The 17,180-nt window shown below is 36.1% G+C and overlaps 1 protein-coding gene across 5 annotated transcripts in view; it reads right to left on the reverse strand.

The window, feature by feature from the left end:
- Positions 1–17,180, reverse strand: part of Ntng1 (netrin G1) — a 321,200-nt gene that overhangs the window by 55,200 nt on the left and 248,820 nt on the right. For 3 of the 5 annotated variants that reach the window (XM_074050872.1, XM_074050868.1, XM_074050870.1), the window contains exons 5-7: positions 15,601–15,627; positions 5,230–5,295; positions 2,849–2,908 (exon numbers count right to left, since the gene is read on the reverse strand). In XM_074050872.1, the coding sequence (XP_073906973.1) occupies positions 2,849–2,908; positions 5,230–5,295; positions 15,601–15,627 (153 nt within the window). The remainder of the gene's footprint in view (positions 1–2,848; positions 2,909–5,229; positions 5,296–15,600; positions 15,628–17,180) is intronic. The other 2 variants (XM_074050873.1, XM_074050871.1) reach the window with 1 other exon arrangement.

Genomic DNA, 17,180 nt, shown 5'->3' on the forward strand with positions numbered 1-17,180 from the left:
ATTCCTGAAGAGAGTTTGACTATATCCTAATATCTATATCCTTGATATTAAATAGTTTAGAAAAACAACAGCCATGCAATATGATATAACTGAATTAATAATCACATTACCTGAGAGTTGACTGTACCTCTAGGCACAGATCAGTTTAGGCAGAAAAAAAAAGCAGATTTCTGAAAATTACTATGGTTTTAATCTAGAATATATATATATATATATATATTCTATATATATATATATTCTAGAGAGAGAGAGAGCGAGCAATTGCTATTTACTGATGTGTAAAAAAAACTAAAGTGTCCCTAAAGTATGTATAATATGTGTCAGGGAAAGCGTTGAAGCACTGGCAAGGAATATGCATTGAAATAATTCTGTATCAGGCACCATGGGCAGAAGACAAAGCAAATGAGACCCAGTCCTGCTGTCTAGTGTCAGCAGCACAATTGGCCAAAAACTGTTGGGTGGGCTGTCCTGAGCATTGTAGAACAATCAGAAACTTCAAGGGCCTTAGAAGCAGCAGCAACTCCCACCATGTGACAACCAAGCACCTCTCCAGACACTACCAAATGTCCCCTAGGAGCCCTCCCCACCTCTCTGTACATATGGATTGCCATTTGTCTAGTGATTCTAATGTATTGCATACATAGTGTATGTTATATTCTATAAGGCAATTATGATAATGGTAGTCAAGAGCAATAAAGGTTAAAAACATTTTAGAAGGAGGAGAGTTCAAAGTTGCCTTCCAGGTCAGTCAGGCCTACACTTCTTCTGAGGTTTAAAAGGTGGCTTCTAACTGAGACTGGCTGGGGAAGACAGGGGCAGGTAGGAGTCACAGGAAAACAAGAGGCTGGAGACAAAGACAATTGAAGAAAAAGAATGTCAGCAGGAAGAGGGGATTAAATTTCTCTTTTGTGTGTTCTTTCTCACTGTTCCCCTGTTGCTTGTAATTACATTATTATATTACCTATAGAAATCTAACAAAAAATACTCTGAATGTGGCACAGGTAAATTATTTTTTTCCAAATGAGGATAGCTTATTCAAATCCGAAGTTGAAGTTTCTGCTGGGTATTGGGGTAGGGAGGAGAGGGAGGGGCGGAGTGGGTGGGAAGGGAGGGGGTGGGGGCAGGGGGGAGAAATGACCCAAGCCTTGTATGCACATATGAATAATAAAAAAAAAAACATATCCAAAGTTGAATAGTCATTCAAAAAATAGGGATTTGGGAAAAACACTTTTGGTAGAAGGTAAAGGAATTAGAACTGCATAAAGCATTTTTCTTTCAATGCATGACCACATGGATTCTTCCTCTGGGGCTGGGGAGGCCCCTTCCAGGGGTGGACATGAAGAGGCTCTAGAATTGCCTTGGTCCCATTGCCACTCTACCCTGTCTTTCATCCTTATGCAGTTGTTATGTAGCTATTAGAGCTCCTATACACATATTTTTTAAAATGGTAAGTCTACTTCATTAGGTGTCTTCTTTCTGCCTCTGAGATTGTTCGGACCTCATTAGTGCTCTGCCCTCAAGAAACAGGAGCTTCCATGATGCAGAGTCCGCCTCCATGTCAAGAGACATGACATAAAAGAGATAGGCTTTGTAAAACTCCCTTTTGCCTCCTTTCTCTTTCACCTCTTTGGTTTCATTCCACAGATCTGCAGATCATGGATGAGGAAGGGCATCGGACTGTGACTGTAAGGACTGCTGTAACATAATACCATAGTCCAAATCGGTCTGTTTCCTTCAGAACTTGTAGCTACTGTGTTAATAACTTATTTCTCCAAATTTCAAACCCAGTTGGGCTACTCTCAAAAGGGCACCTCGAATGCTGCATGGTTCAAAGCATACTGTGGGGTATTAAGACATGGTGGAATACTATTGGTTTCCTTTCTCACATTTCCTGACTAGTTTTCTCCTTTTCCCTATATGCCACAGAAGGACAAAGTCAACATTGGCTGAAATCTGAAAAACAACTAAATTTAAAAGCAATAGGAAAGCTGCTATGGTCATTTTCACCAAGTGGGTTAAACTAAGTTCAGATTTTGTTAATAAATGTAATTCTTGCGAAGAGGTGTTTTATGAAAAAAACAAAACAAAACCCAAACTAAACTAAAACAAAACAAAACCCAAACCAAAAAAAACTCATACGTCCAACAATCAAGTGTGGAAAACAAGACACATCTGTTACACAAGACATTTAAAGGAAATTGGTGAAATAAAAACAGGGTCTTTATGTTTCCTGAAAAATCTTCATTCTGTGAATGACAGATGCTAGCTGGAATGGGCAATGAGTCACAGATGAGATATTGCTCACTTTCACTTAAAGAAAGTAATGTGACTAGTATTTTTGGGTCATAATCAACACTTAACCCAGTGCAGATCTTCATGAGTGTTTTTCAAATTCATTCAAAATAGCATTTGAAAGTATAAATTCCAAGGTGTTTCAATTGTCACAAACTGAAATGGCCAGCATGTAAGGAACCTGCCATTCTGGCTTCATAGAAAGTAATCCTTGGAACTCACTGCCAGTGGGTTTCCTTATTGTCAATGCGAATGAGTGTCAGTGCTACTGCTCTCACATTCACGGTCAATACAGGAACCTAAACTGTTGCATTCTTATTCACACATTAATCTTTCAGAAAATGAATGTGGCAGCATCTTTTATTGCAGTCAAATTTCTGAGTGAAGCACTTTTTTCTTATAGATGACAATTCTCAGTATTAGTTGATTGGTATCAGTCAACATGCCTCACCAAGGAGCTGATGGGTACACTTCACAGATATTCCAGATTCATACAGTGCAATGTTTGACTACACACAACACCATGAAATCACTGTATGAATCCAAGAATTCCTACCTCTCTTGTGGTTTGCAACTTGAACAGAAGAAACTGTTGACAAAGCTAATTTGGGAGCAACTGGATAGGTTTAAAAGAATGAACAGCAAATTAGAAACAATAGTGAAACGTTCAAACTGTAATACCTTATTACCAACCCACTGGAAAATTTAGCCTTAAATGAAGTGACTATTTATATCTGTTTGTTTAATTACAAAAAAAAGGCTTCTATTTGGCTGAAAAGGGCTCAACATTGTTAGTGATAAAGTCTAGAAGCTTTATTTTCAGAGACAAAAAAATTATTACCATTTAAATCAAGAATCCAGTTAAACAAAGTTTTTTCCCCCTAACACTATGGACATTAAGATCCCAGATTTTCCATCTTTTAAAATAGCAGTTGTATTATTGAGTTAATTAATATGTTGCTTTAAGCTCATCTAAACCAGCTAAACCATTTTTTTTGTTGTTGTTATTGAACTGATTAGACATCACAGAACATAGTCACAATGGTCAACCATTCAGCAACATTTGGGCCTATTTTCAGAGTTTCCTTGAACATGTGATCTTTAAGAACTGTAGCTTTCTCTATGTCTGTTACCTGTGCGATAATAGCAATTTGTTAATGGTAGGGTTTTCTCTCTAACATTGCTTGCTATTTGTTTTCTAATTGTTCATGAAGATATGCTTGTTAAAATAGCAAAAACAGAATAGAGCCTGATATTCTTTGCAGATAAATAAATAAATAAATCATGGCTCCACAGAACTGGCCTCTGCTACAACATGCACCTTTCACTAAAATTTCAAGTTCAAGCAACTTTTTCACTGGTGGTGCTGCTTCTTAAATAGAGGCATTTGAGCTCATTATCCACGTTCTATAAAAACTGTGATTGACATTACCTAACAATACTTCTCAAAGCTTTTTGTCCTATGATACTCACAGAAAATATGTGTCTATTTCAAGTTTTGAACAAGGCATAATCTTGTTCAGCTCAACACTCACTGTGGAGAAGTGTTAAGTCTTAGATCCTGTTTTGTATAATTTGTTGCGTGTGAAGTTCAATGGCAAATGCTGAGTGGCATTTCACCTGAGATGCTCTCATTGAACTTGCCAAGGCAAAGAGCCACTAACCTCCCTTGTCCCCGAATCTTCACAGAATTGCACTAACGGGGTAGCTTGATTTGTATTTCTTCCTCCACATATGTATGCGAAGCCTTGAAAAACTTCTTTTGAGCAGATGATTAAGATAATTTTATTTGCTAGTAAAATATGTATCTAGGACAGTCTCGATTTCATCACTCTGACCAAGGACTGAAAATTCAGCCCTTCCAATTTGACTCCTCAACAAATTGCTAATATATTTTGTTTTGCTTAGCAGCTATTTCCTGGTTTCTCCTTTTGCTCATTTCCTTCTCCATCTGTATTCATTAGGGTTTCAAAAGAACATCCTGTATATAACTAAGGAGGGTAGAAGTCAAACAGGAGTCTTTTGTGGGGCAGGGAAAGAAGGCAAAAGGATAGTTCATATTAAAAGAAACTCCTGTTTATACACGAATATACCTTACATGGGCTAGATGTTAATGTGAATTTAACATTACCCTGTGATGTAAGAAATTTATTCTTCTAACTCTTTGTGTCTAACTATACTGCTGTCTGTGTCCTCTCTCCTCCCTCCCTCCCTCCCTCCTTCCCTTCTTTCCTTCCTTCCTTCCTTCCTTCCCTTCCTTCTTCCCTTCCTTGCCTCTTTTAGAAGTCAGAAAATAATTACTTCTCTAAAGACAGACAGAAAATATGTTGATCTTAATCCTGGTAGATGTGAATGTGATAAAGGGAAAAGTCCCAACAAAGAAAATTTACTGTGTTGTTTCTGTGAGAGAGAGAGAAAGGAGAGAGAGAGAGAGAGAGAGAGAGAGAGAGAGAGAGAGAGAGAGAGAGAGAAGAGAGAGAGACTTCAGAGATAGATATCTAAATTCTTGCAAGTCAATATGGAGCAACAGTAAAAGAAAACAGTTGGTGTCACATTGTTGCCTTTATTCATTTACCCAGACCTTCAACACACCTGAGTAGGTTGCTTAAGAAAAGTAAAAGAGAGGCAGAGAAGGAGCCTATGCTACCCACACTGTGATGGCGACAAAACTCTAGGCTTTTCTTGGGACTGACTGACATGCAGTATAAACTTGGTAAAGGGCTTATAACTGCTATACTATCTCAGTTTTTTCCTTTCATCTTTCACTCCAATACTTCTGGGACAACCTTTGTATTAGAAAAAAATATTTGAATTATTATTCTTTCAAAGACATGGCATTCATGATAATGTTCTTATTTAGTGTTAAAAAATGGTATGCAGGAGTTTTCCCCCAGACATGTGGGATTTTATATCAGTAGGAATTTTACATGCTCCTACCTTGTTTTGGGTTAGAAACCTCAAGGGAAGAAATATTCGGCAATATCCTATTAAACTTTGGAGGATCTGCATGCGTCGGGAAAAATCAGGGAATGTTATTTTCAGCTATAATGTCATTTGGCCTAAACAAATAATTATATGGACAAAGACACAAACCACACATCTGCTTTTTTTAACTTGGCTGTGATGCATTTAAACAAAACATGACTCCCGCACCAAACAAGAGCAAGCAATTGATGATTCCCAAAACATTGAATGGACATTAAATACATAGCCACTTCCCTAACAATGCTGTGCATTTGCTTTTGAAATAAGGTAGAATGTTCTTACACAAGTAGCCAAATAGGGACTTTAGCAATCCAAACTGATATGAAGAGCTGGAGCCTGAAACTAGAAGATAATGGCTAAAGAAATAATTTCTCACTTGAAGATTCCACTCACTCAATTTTTATTTATAGATATGAACTGGGTGCATTAGTCTTTCATGAGAGATTCTTTGGGGTATGTTTTAAGTGTGAGCCATTATCTCTGAAATGAAGTGGATCTATTTCCTATTTTTACATCTGCAATTTCTCAGAGAAGGAAAAAAAGAAAGGATTTCTGGTGGTTCTGGTTGAAGAATAGCCCAAGGTTCTTCCAATCACATCTAAGGTTTATATGCATGGATGACTGTATGTTTTCGTGATGCTTTAACCTCAAAGTACATTTCTGGAGTTACTGATTTCAAACCAGAAATAACCCAAAACATTGTTTAAGAATTGGTATTATTTCTGCTTTGGATCCACCAATTAAAAAGAAAAACACCTACTATGGGAGGTAGGAAAATACATAGGTTTAGGATTTGATGTTCTGAATATATTTTTGTTAAGGTGCATAGGTCATAATTATTAAAGCAGCTAATTCATTATTCAAACCCTACCATCCATTAAGTCCTGCTCAAAACCACATTTCTTGTCATCCTTTGGAACTATCCAAACCTACAAGGACAGCTCTTGCTTCCACACCCTTGTAGATGCTCCTGACTTCTCACTGATATGTGGACAGGAATGAGTTTTAATATTGCTAGTTAAAATTTCATAGGTCTATTTCTTGTCTCCCTAATTAGATTGGATCTCTTTGAAGAAGGGCAAAGCCTTGAAGAGGGATTCAGTAAATATCTGGTAATTGAGAAATTGATATCAAGTGGTCTGTTACTGTAAATAGGTATTATCAGATTGTTTCCTCCGTCATTAGATTATAGCGAATAACAGTCTTGCAAGACATGGAACTTTTGCTATTACTTTTTAAATTTGTGTTAGAAAGTTAATCTCAAGATCTAATAGAGCTGTTGCTCTGCTTTTATGCATGTATACACAAAGGCAAAGAAAAGCTTGATATTGCTATATCTATCAAAATTTGCGAATGGAAAGAGAATGTAATATTTTTCACGTTTGTATACAGGTGTTATTAAGTAAATAAATATTCAATATTTAGATATTAAATAAATAAATATTTTGTAACATGTAGACAAAATATGCAAGTTATTGCTGGGGCATTGCTTTTCACTTGAGCATTTTGATGATGGGAAGACATTAACAGTCCTAATCTGTGATGAACAGTTTTGCAATTTATAAATTTGTATTTTGAAACAATTATTATTTCTAGAAATTGCTTATTTAAAGATATTTCAGACTATTGTCATGGTTTTGTGTAAAATATATTTATTTCTATTATTTGGACCATATTAAGACAATCAAAGTTTGGTGAAATAGTTCTCTCCATCTTTATAGTAGAGGCAAAATACAGGTCATAAGTGGGGTTGGTGTTTATAAATTTAATGTTAAGTATTTAGTGATTTATTTTTCTTGATAAAATACACATAATAATATTGTTTATTAGTTTGTTAATAAGCTTTGGCAAGGAACTTAGGTAATTTTATAATAGTTTATAAATTAGTTCTTGGAATTAACTCTATAAATTAGATCTAATTCCATCTCCCGGTAAATTAAACATTTATCAATGCCTATATCTTAGTATAGTTCTTTTCTTTGTGATTTATAAGTTTCCCCCAGGATGCTGGGGTCCTGGTTTCATGTTTTTCTTATATGTACCTTAAAAATTAATGTAGGCCATTCTACTTTTGAATTAGTGAAATTACTTGACCTGTATGGATTTTTCAAGATAGGTACCTCAGTTATAATCCATCTCCTACCTAGAATATAATTATTTTATGTATTGTGTAGCCAAGATAGTTTCTTAGGCAGTAGACACCCTTGTTTTTGCCTGAGAATATAATTATATATTTTTCTAATAATTTTTATTATACAGGATGCCAAACTTTTATAAAAAATTAAAACTCAGACCACCAGCAGCCATCAGGTGGAAATCCTGAACTAATTTATACAGATTTCCAATGGTGCAAAGTTTTATATGCTATGTGTTTTCCTTGGAAGGAAAAAAATGTCCTGAAAATGAATACTGATATTGATGGCCCCTAAACTGCCACAGCTGGTTACTGTCTGCACATACGCATTTTTATATTTGGCCCATGACATTTTATTGTTTGATGGGACTGAGGTTTGAACTCAGGCCTTCATGCTTGCAAAGCAGGCACTCCACAACTTGAGTCACACCTCCAGGTCATTTTTCTCTGGTTGTTTTGGAGTTGGGGTCTTGCAAACTATTGGTCTGGGCTGGCCTCAAACCACAACCTTCCTGACCTCAGCTTCCCAAGTAGCTAGGATTACAGGTGTGAGCCACTGGCATCCAGCAGACCCATGATATTTGTAACTTAATATCTCATCTTAAATTGAAAAAAATTATTTTATTTTATAATTGCAAGGCCAAGTAAGAAACCAAGTTAAAGTTAGCCTATTACTTTCTGGTTCCTTTTGTTACTCTAAGATCCTGGCATGAAGTAAATATTCAAGAAATATTACTAACAAACATTTCATTCCCAGAAGTAAATTACACACATTGGAGGCTATATTAATAGCATAATTGAGGTACATTCTATCTTATCATATCTAAATCCAATGAAAGTCTTTGCATAAACATGAAGCCTCTGAGAATTCTTAGCCATTGGGCTGCTTGCTTCAAGTAGTTATTCATTGCAAATAGGAAAAAATTATAATACATCAAAAGTATTTGTATTGCCCCTTTGGGTGAACTCTGGCAAATTCATTAATTTCATTTTCTTCACAAATCAGCTAGGGAAAACCTCTGGGTCAATAAGAAAGTCTCCGAGTGGTACTTTATTACAAGGCAAATGGTACTGAGAGTCATAAGATCAGGAGTCTGGTCTCAGTTCTACCACTTAGGAAGTGTCTGGTTGTGAATTTCTCTGAACTCCGTTTTCCTTTTCTGTAAAGTAGATGCTGGAAAAGAGATCTTCAAGATTTCTTTTAGCTGACAAGTTCTATGACTCTAGTGTTTCCCTCAAGATCTACCTGCATCACTGTGGAGCAGATGGAAATTTGAAGGCTATGGGGATGGCACATTTAACATTTGGAGAAGGTAGGGAATTAAGAGTCCCCTACCTAAAAGGGAAATTACTGCTGCGTGACTTGATAATGGATCTTTCACGATTATAGTGAAACCTAAATTGGAATTCATTAAGTATTGTGAAGTGAAGGTGTGAAGAGAGGGACCACTACATGTTTGTAGCTGGTCAATCATTCAAGAATAGACTTATGGATATCCCTTCTGCTTAAGGATCCTGGGTCCATCTGGGAACATGGATTGAACTTGTTTTGATAATATCCTCATCTAGACTCTAACGACTATATCTGTGTATGGACTAGGGCCACCACAAACACATACACCACAACTGTGCTCTTCAGAAATAAGCAACATAACTGAAACGCCCATTCTAGATAATAATATTCTATTATTATCATTATAATTTTTCTAATTCCATTTGTGGAAATCTAACAAAAGATCTATTTAGGGATTTAAGATATGCCACATGTAAACAGAGCTTAGGCCAGAACCTCAACTCTACCACTTAACAAATTCCTTAAGTTCTTCCTGCCTGAGAGTAAAATGGGGCTAATGACACTACTTCTTGTGAAAACTGAATGGCAAAACATTTGCCTGACATTGTAGTGAGATTTTAATGTTAGCTTTTATGCTATTTGTCATTCCTATTATAATAAAATTCAGATTACTCTAGCTGTTACTGACCTCAAGGAAGAAAAATGGTATGCTCCTCTAATTTTTACAATCTTAATTGTTCCCAAAGCTTCTGATTCTGATATGTGAGGAAAAAAATAGCTTACTTTGGAGAATAATCCAGTTATAAGGATTATATCAATTGATGCTATGGTTCAGAAAGCAATAGAAATTATTTTCGGTACTGTGAGAAAGATTTGATCTTTAACCTTTTGCATCATGAACATCTTAATTTCCAAATTTCTTTCAGTTTAGAAGCATATTAGCTTAGAATACGAATTGAATAGGTAGATTTTTCTTAATTCTTTTTATTTGTTAAGAACTCCTTAGAAAATTGTTAAATAACAGTTCAGTTGTGGCATTTGAAATTCATTTTCATGCATCAGAAAAACTGAGATTCTCAATGAGGCTCTGAAAGGATTTTTTTTCTCCTCTGTGCTCCAAAGCAAGCTTTCTGCATGGTAAGTTGAAGAGAACCATGCTAGAATTGCTAAACCTGACCATCTAGGTCTGACATCATATTGAATCAAGTGGAGAAGCCAGCTTGAAGCAGAAAGCTAAAGGCATTTTATTTATGCATATTAAAAAAAACCCTAAAGGTGGGATTGCTTTAGATTATTAAGTTGTCTTCTGTCACACATAGCATTTACTAATAGTAGGCAGCTATCAACTGACTTTCTGCCTTTAAAGACAGAGTAAATGTGACCACGCTTTCCATCAAAAGGAAAGTTTACTGATTTCTTCTACACTAGTCTGCTATATACTATTTCATACTTTAGTTATTTAAATAAACAAGAAGGTGATTTCTAATGTCATGGTAGAAGGTAAAGAGTCCTAGTTGACAATTGGACACTGACCTGGAATTCTACCTTGGCTTCTATCTGTATGCTTTAGACACTTCATTTAAAACTTAACTGCTTTATTTACAAAGTAATGAAGTTTCATACTATTTTGTCTCTTACAGGGTGCCACCATGGCACGAAAAGCCACTACTGAGAGGATGGAAGTGAACCTTTACTAAACCACCTTCCTCCAGTGACATATGAGGAATATATCAGATCCCTTTGGGTTGATATAATCACTACCGTTGTTCCTCATTAGCATTATGGATGTCTATTGAGGAATCTACAGAAAGCTCAGAAATGCTACAGGAGAAATCTCTTGAGTTTTGAGGGTAAACTTCCCCACATCTAGCACCCTCCTCTCAGAAAAAGAGCATCATTAACCTGGGCGAGGCGGGGGAAGGAAATAAGTTTAACGTGACAGTGACAAGTCTATCCTTGAGATGGCACAGAGAATCTTACACTGTCACATAATATGTATAAGCATGTTTCAAAATTTGCATAACTAATTTCATGAACTGCTTCATGTTCTATAGTGTATGCATATATTTATATTTATATATGTCCCCTCTTCTTCAGTACATTGGGGATGTTTGGTGGTAGAAGAAGGGCATATTGTGATGGGAGAAAGGTCACAGTCCCCCATCCCATGTCCTCAGACACCATGCTTGTGAGTTCTTCTGTTGACAGCACAGTGAAGTATCAGAAAATGGATTTCTATTTTTCTCCAGGACTCTGGTTTCCTGTACAGAGTGAGTCAAATTCAGGAATCAACAGGTCTTCTAAGGCACAGTGTAGTGGAGTAAGGGTCAACAAATCTAGAATTTTTCTTTCCTAAATGCTTCAACTTGGTGTAAGGTCATGTTTGCCTTTGAAGTGAAATAGACATTACTGACTATATTACATTGGGTGAGTTACTTGACCACTGTGAACCTTGGATTCACCATATTTAAAATAGAATTCTGTAGGCACATGGAGACATCAATTTACAATTCCAAGAGAATATTTCTGCCTAACTTTTCCTGAGAAGTGGAGTGGTTAATTGGTCAGCTGTCTATTGGTACTTTAAGAAGACTTGAACTGATACTCACACCCTGTAAGTGACTATTACAGTGTGGGAATTCACAGTTAACCTGTTTGAAGTTTCATTATAGGACCTTTTGGAAATCTTGGCAAATCTTTGTTTAAACTAGAAATGTCCTCACCCACAAAGATAACTAGCAAAGGTAGAAATATCAGCTCACACTTAAAAAGTGGCTTGACATTCTAAATTTTCTTGGGAAAAGGTTAATATATAAAAAGTTCAATTTGCTTAAAATGGGCAATTGTCAATAAAGATTGGTAAACCTCTCAGCCTTCTTTCTTAAATAGGAGAGCCTCCCTTTCTCCTTCACTGATGTATTTGATTTGTTTCTTAGGATTAAAGAGGCAGCTATATCCTAATGTTCATTCAATTTTAGGATAAACACAAAGGTTTCATGAATGTGGAATGCTAGTTACACAAATATGAAATGGATCTGTTATGAGAATACCAGGTATATGATATCACAGTCCCGAAGGCATTTCACCTGGGACCTTAGTTTTCCTTCTAGAACATCAGCAAACAGTTCAAAATTAATGCAGCACACTATGCAATTTGCTATATTGCTATACTAGCCTGATAATTTTTTCCCTCATTATATAAAACCTAATTAGTTAAAGGCCAATTCAAATGAAACTTTTATTTGGGAGATTTAGAAGTATTATAGCAAAGGGGGAAAAAGCAAATGCACAATACAGCTCCCTGGATAGCACGAACATGATTCTTAATAACCCTTGGGCAAGAAAATGATTAACCTTGTAATTTTCCTCACCATCCAGATTTCTACAATAAATCGGTACTACACAAAAATATTTTGGATGCTGTAAAGAAAACAACTTTTACAAGGTCTCCAACTGGCATGAAATGTTTTCAAGTATGAAAACATCTCTGGGCTTTCTCAACAGGCTGATGGATCCCTGCAGGTAGCACTTCCCTTGTTTAATAGTCCTGCCAATTAAATCAGATTACAGATGAATTTTTAACTCTGTGATGAAGCAATGCTCATTATAAGAGAAAACAGGAAAATGAGATAGTTCCCTTAAGTGAATTGTTTCAAATTGAATAATTGGCGGGTTGGGGGAAGGAACTGACAAGCAACTCCATCAATATTCTATACTTTATATTTCATAGTGTCAGTCATTTGATAGTTATTTAAGGCATAATCTCTAGTCAGGGTCACAAAATGTTGACATCACTCTTTTGTTTTGTTGATATTTCAAGGCATATTTCTGTTTATTTAAAAATTTCAAGCTTTAAAACATGGTCTTTCTTGATGTGACCTTTCATTTCACGAATGGTTTACCTTTAACCTCTGACTCATCTATCATGTGCTTTTGTAAGTGGTAATCACCCACACAAAGCTATTGCACATTAGGACAATTCTTGCTGGTCTAATAGTGTTACTTATATTATTTAACATAATTAGTGAAATCATTTGCTTCGCAGGACAGGACTAAGAATCAGATGATAAATGTTAGAAGGTAATGATTAGCTTATTGCTTTAACAAAATAACACCCACAACAAGCCAACTATTAATTTGGATCAGCATCAACAAATGATCACTTGAATAAAATTGTGAATTGTAAGTGTGCTTTATAATAAACTGAAACCTAAATGAATTGTTAACACATCAGGTAAAGTAAAAAGGTAAATCATAAAGCTTAAATGACTATAAATGTATTTTGGGATTCATTAATTGCCGACAATATCACCAGTTTTTTTTCAGCCATGGTCAAAGCACATCAAGTACCCTTGGGATATTTGGAAAACCTATTTCCTAATAGATAGACAACAGCAGATACAAATGGTCTTAATGGGAAGTTTGTTTCAAAAGTATTTTTAGCAGATGATCGGAAAGGATGTCCATTCTGTCCATGCATTTGAACCTTAGTACAGGCACTGACAATTTGAAATCTATATTGAAATCTATTAGGGCTAAAACCTTTAGTCATTGTGTATACAGCATATGTATGTAAACATATGGTTACATACATCAATAATTTATATCGATAATATGCATCATTTATTTTCCTTGAGATACACTTTGATGGTCAGAGTCTCATGGGTGTTATACGTTCATTTTAATGGTATCTTTCTACAGAGTTGGTGGAATTATATTCATGGATTCCTTCTTTGGGGTAAAGGGGAAAGTCCTGGAAAACACCCAAACAGTGAAAAATCCAAGCACCTTCCTTTTCTCTGACTTGCACCTTGAAAACCTCCCTCCCTTTCAGTGCCCTCTAGGACAGGTAGAGAATCATCTGCATGTGAATTCTTGGCCTTTGGAGAGGAAAGGAATCCACCCAGTGCACACAAAAGCTCCTTATAAGCCCACAAAGAAGGAACTTGCAAATGCTGTAAAGCAGCCTAGAAGATACAATCATGTTTGATGGCTTTATTGCAAACCTCTTTACCTTAAAAGCCAGGCAGCTAGTCAAGTGTGATGTTGGGTGGCCCCTGGAAGCTCTTACATTCTGCTTGCTGGAAATCTGAGGAAACACCCATTGCACTCCAAGCAGAACAGCCAGAGGCAAACTAAAGGCTGACTATAAGCTATCATTTTCAGGCAGAGAATTTTTTTCACAGGTATTAGGAGTTAAATTTTCTTAGATTGCTGATAATAAAGATTAAGATATTTTCCAAAGGCACAACAAAGCATCCTTTCAGGTCACTACTGATTTCAAAATACAACAAAGCAAAGCAAAATTGGAATTTCCCCATTCCGTGTATAAAAGGTCAACATCTGCTGATGCTCAGAGATGGGGGATGGGGTGGAGGTGGCTGAATGAGATGTGGGGTGAGTAGTACAGTCAGAGGGTCCATGCAACACTCAACTGGTACTCAGAACAAGAAACACAGTCCAGTGCCAAAGAACTACTTTTCCATCCATCCATTTCTGAAGCTTTTGACAAGCCAGATCGTGAGAGCAGCCTCAATAATCCAACCCGGGTTGGTTTTGTTTGGTTCCCTTCTGCTCTAACATCTATGTGTAATGCACTTGTCAAGGCCTGAAAGGAGCACTTTATGGGATACATATGACATTGGCCATGTCTAGTACTTAATAAGTCAGTGTCTGGTTCTACTCAGGAGCTTAAATAAACTGGGCTGATTTATAAATTGGAAGATCTGACTGTGCATTTATAAGAAGCAGGGAGGTGTTTTATCCAAATTATCAATGCATTGCTTTTTTTAGAAGGTATGGCAGTGTTTCAACTGTTGCTATTTACACAGTGATCACCCTCGCTGGCCTGGCACTTATGACAGAAGTCTTTGAGGGGTGAAGAGCACAGTGAGAATTCTTGTCACAGTGCATATAATCAAAGCTTCCTTAGCACTTTATTTCTGATCAGTTATGCAGCAGTTGTTTCAAGGCTTTAGCCATCAGAGATAAAGCGTGTAGTACATAAAAATATGCAAAATTCTGCTCTGAAAAGTTAGTGGAACTGTTTGTAATGAACCTATCAGGCTTGGTGTTAGGATGTCATTGTTTAACAAGGAAAGAGGAGCTGAAGTGTAGGTTCCTCTTGGTAGCCAGAAAATGATCTTTGCAGTGATACTGGAGAAGTGTTACACAGAGGGTTGATGAGTGATTTCTCTTTAACTGCTTAGACTTCTACCAAGAGGTTTTTGCAGGAATTTTTGGTTCTCTGATTAAAATTCCATATGTAAGTTTTCTACCAAACTTAGATTTATGTGCTCAAAAATAGATGGACCACTGTATTTTAGGAGGGAGAAGACTTTTCCCTTCATCCCTTTAGAAAAATGAATGATCATAGCCTGCCTCTTTCAGGCCTCCACGAAACTTAGAGTTTAGGGTATCAACAAAATTCCCTCTCCCTGGCTTCATGGCTTTTTTCTTTGGGTTTCGATGAATATGCTCCAAAGAATTCACTGATACTCATTATCTGCTTTTCTCAGTTCTGTTAGAAATCCACATCCAGTGCTAGAAGAGTTCAATTTGTTGTTGAGCACTAAGCATGGGTAAATAGTACTATTTATATTTTTGCAAACTGAGCTATGATTACCTAAGCAATTGTTACTTAGTATAGGTGGCCTTCATGGATCAAATGTAGTCTGGAAAGCAGAGGTAGTGAGTGCCACATCTGCCAAAAGGTTGTGTATAAATAACTATTTTATCTGTGTTCTCACCATATCTGTGCAGGAAACCAAGATAAAATTGCAATTCACAAAGAAAAGCTCTATTACATCAGAAATGGATGCTGGGAAAATAGATCTGAAGAACTGAGCAACAAAGCAAAGCTAGCCTAGACTTGGTTTGGTGATTTTTTACTTACTACCAATACTGGAAATACTGGGAATACCTGTAGAGAGAGAAAGAGAGAGAGAGAGAGAAAAAAGAAACAATAAAGAAAAGCTGTTAGCTGTTTATTTATATGTGACAACTTTAAGTTAACATAAAAATCTCAGAAACTTAACACAATAACATTCAGGAAAAGGTTTTATATAAAATACATATTTGTATATATAAAGCAAAAATGGTTCTGATAGTCATATATAAACAAATATATATATAATACAAGTGCATATATAAATGTAAATATATACACGGTGACCAAGACTATTTGCTTTCATTCTTGAAAGCAAAAAATGTGTTCCGAGTTGAGAAGTTAATGTTCACCTTCAACAGCTGGTGTAAAGAAGCCTCATGACATCAGATATTTTGTGCTTTCAGTAAGGTTAATGAATGTTTGTATATGGTTCAAAACAGATAATCAATTAGGTTTACGTTCTGGGCAGAAAGTATCAAATACACACTGTGAGCACCTGTGTAATACATCCACACACGCAATAGATGTTTTTAGATGTGTTATGAGATGCATGTGTGAGCTGTTGGAAATCACTTGCCACTTTGATTAATTTCATATAACCATCATTCTTATTCCTCTTTTACTTGTCAGATATGTGGATTAAACTCTGTGATAGAAACTTAATTGAGCAGAATAATTCGAGAATACATTAGGTTGCTCATATTGATTCATGGACTTCATTGATTTTTTTTCAGCTTTCACTTTCATCCACAAGTTGTGCTAAGGTAGTGGAGCCATTTCAGAATGTGGTATAATATGACTTGGTAGAAATGTGGACATGAATTTAGTCTATGTCCAGAGTAAAACTCCCAGTCAAGCAATACAGTGCTGTGGCCAAGAGCAGAGGTTCATAAGCCAGGCTGTCTAAATATGAAGTGTGGCTCCAACCTAAATTCTTAGCAACCTTTTGACCTTGGGGCAAGTTGCTTATTCGGTCAGTGATGCTGGCTTAGTGTACTACCTTTTTAGGTTGCTATGAAGATTATATGAACTTTTAGATGAAAAACACTTAGGCCATTGCTTTACAAGTCATACGTGTATATCTATCCTTGGTATGAATTTTATATTATTGCTATAAATTGTTTATTAAGCAATGCTATGACACACATTGCTAGTTAAAAAGAGATTTATATTCTTGCCACAAAAAATGAGTGACAGGTCTGTGTGAGGTTCCTGCTTTGCTACTACCAATGAATTAGGTGATTTTAGATGAGTGTGCTGGCTTCTTTAAGCCTGTTCCCTTATCTAAAAAAGGGCCAATAATATCTACTGTAAAGTGCTGCTGTGAGAATTGAACAAGATAATCCATGAGCATGTCTGACACATGGTAAGTAGCCAATAAATGATAGTTGTTAATGAGTTGTTCAGACTTGTTCTCCACACTGCTGAAGTGTACTAACAGGTGGTAACTTAAGAATCATTAAACTTCTATTTTAGTATTTATCTTTGAACAACTGCCCTCTGCTTAATTTAACAAATCATTGTACCTTGATCAGAGATTTCTAGCTATGTATTCTTTGATATCAAAAGCTTTTTTCCTATGTCTT

Source organism: Castor canadensis, chromosome 12 (assembly GCF_047511655.1).
Source record: "Castor canadensis chromosome 12, mCasCan1.hap1v2, whole genome shotgun sequence".
NCBI classification, from domain to species: Eukaryota; Metazoa; Chordata; class Mammalia; order Rodentia; family Castoridae; genus Castor; species Castor canadensis.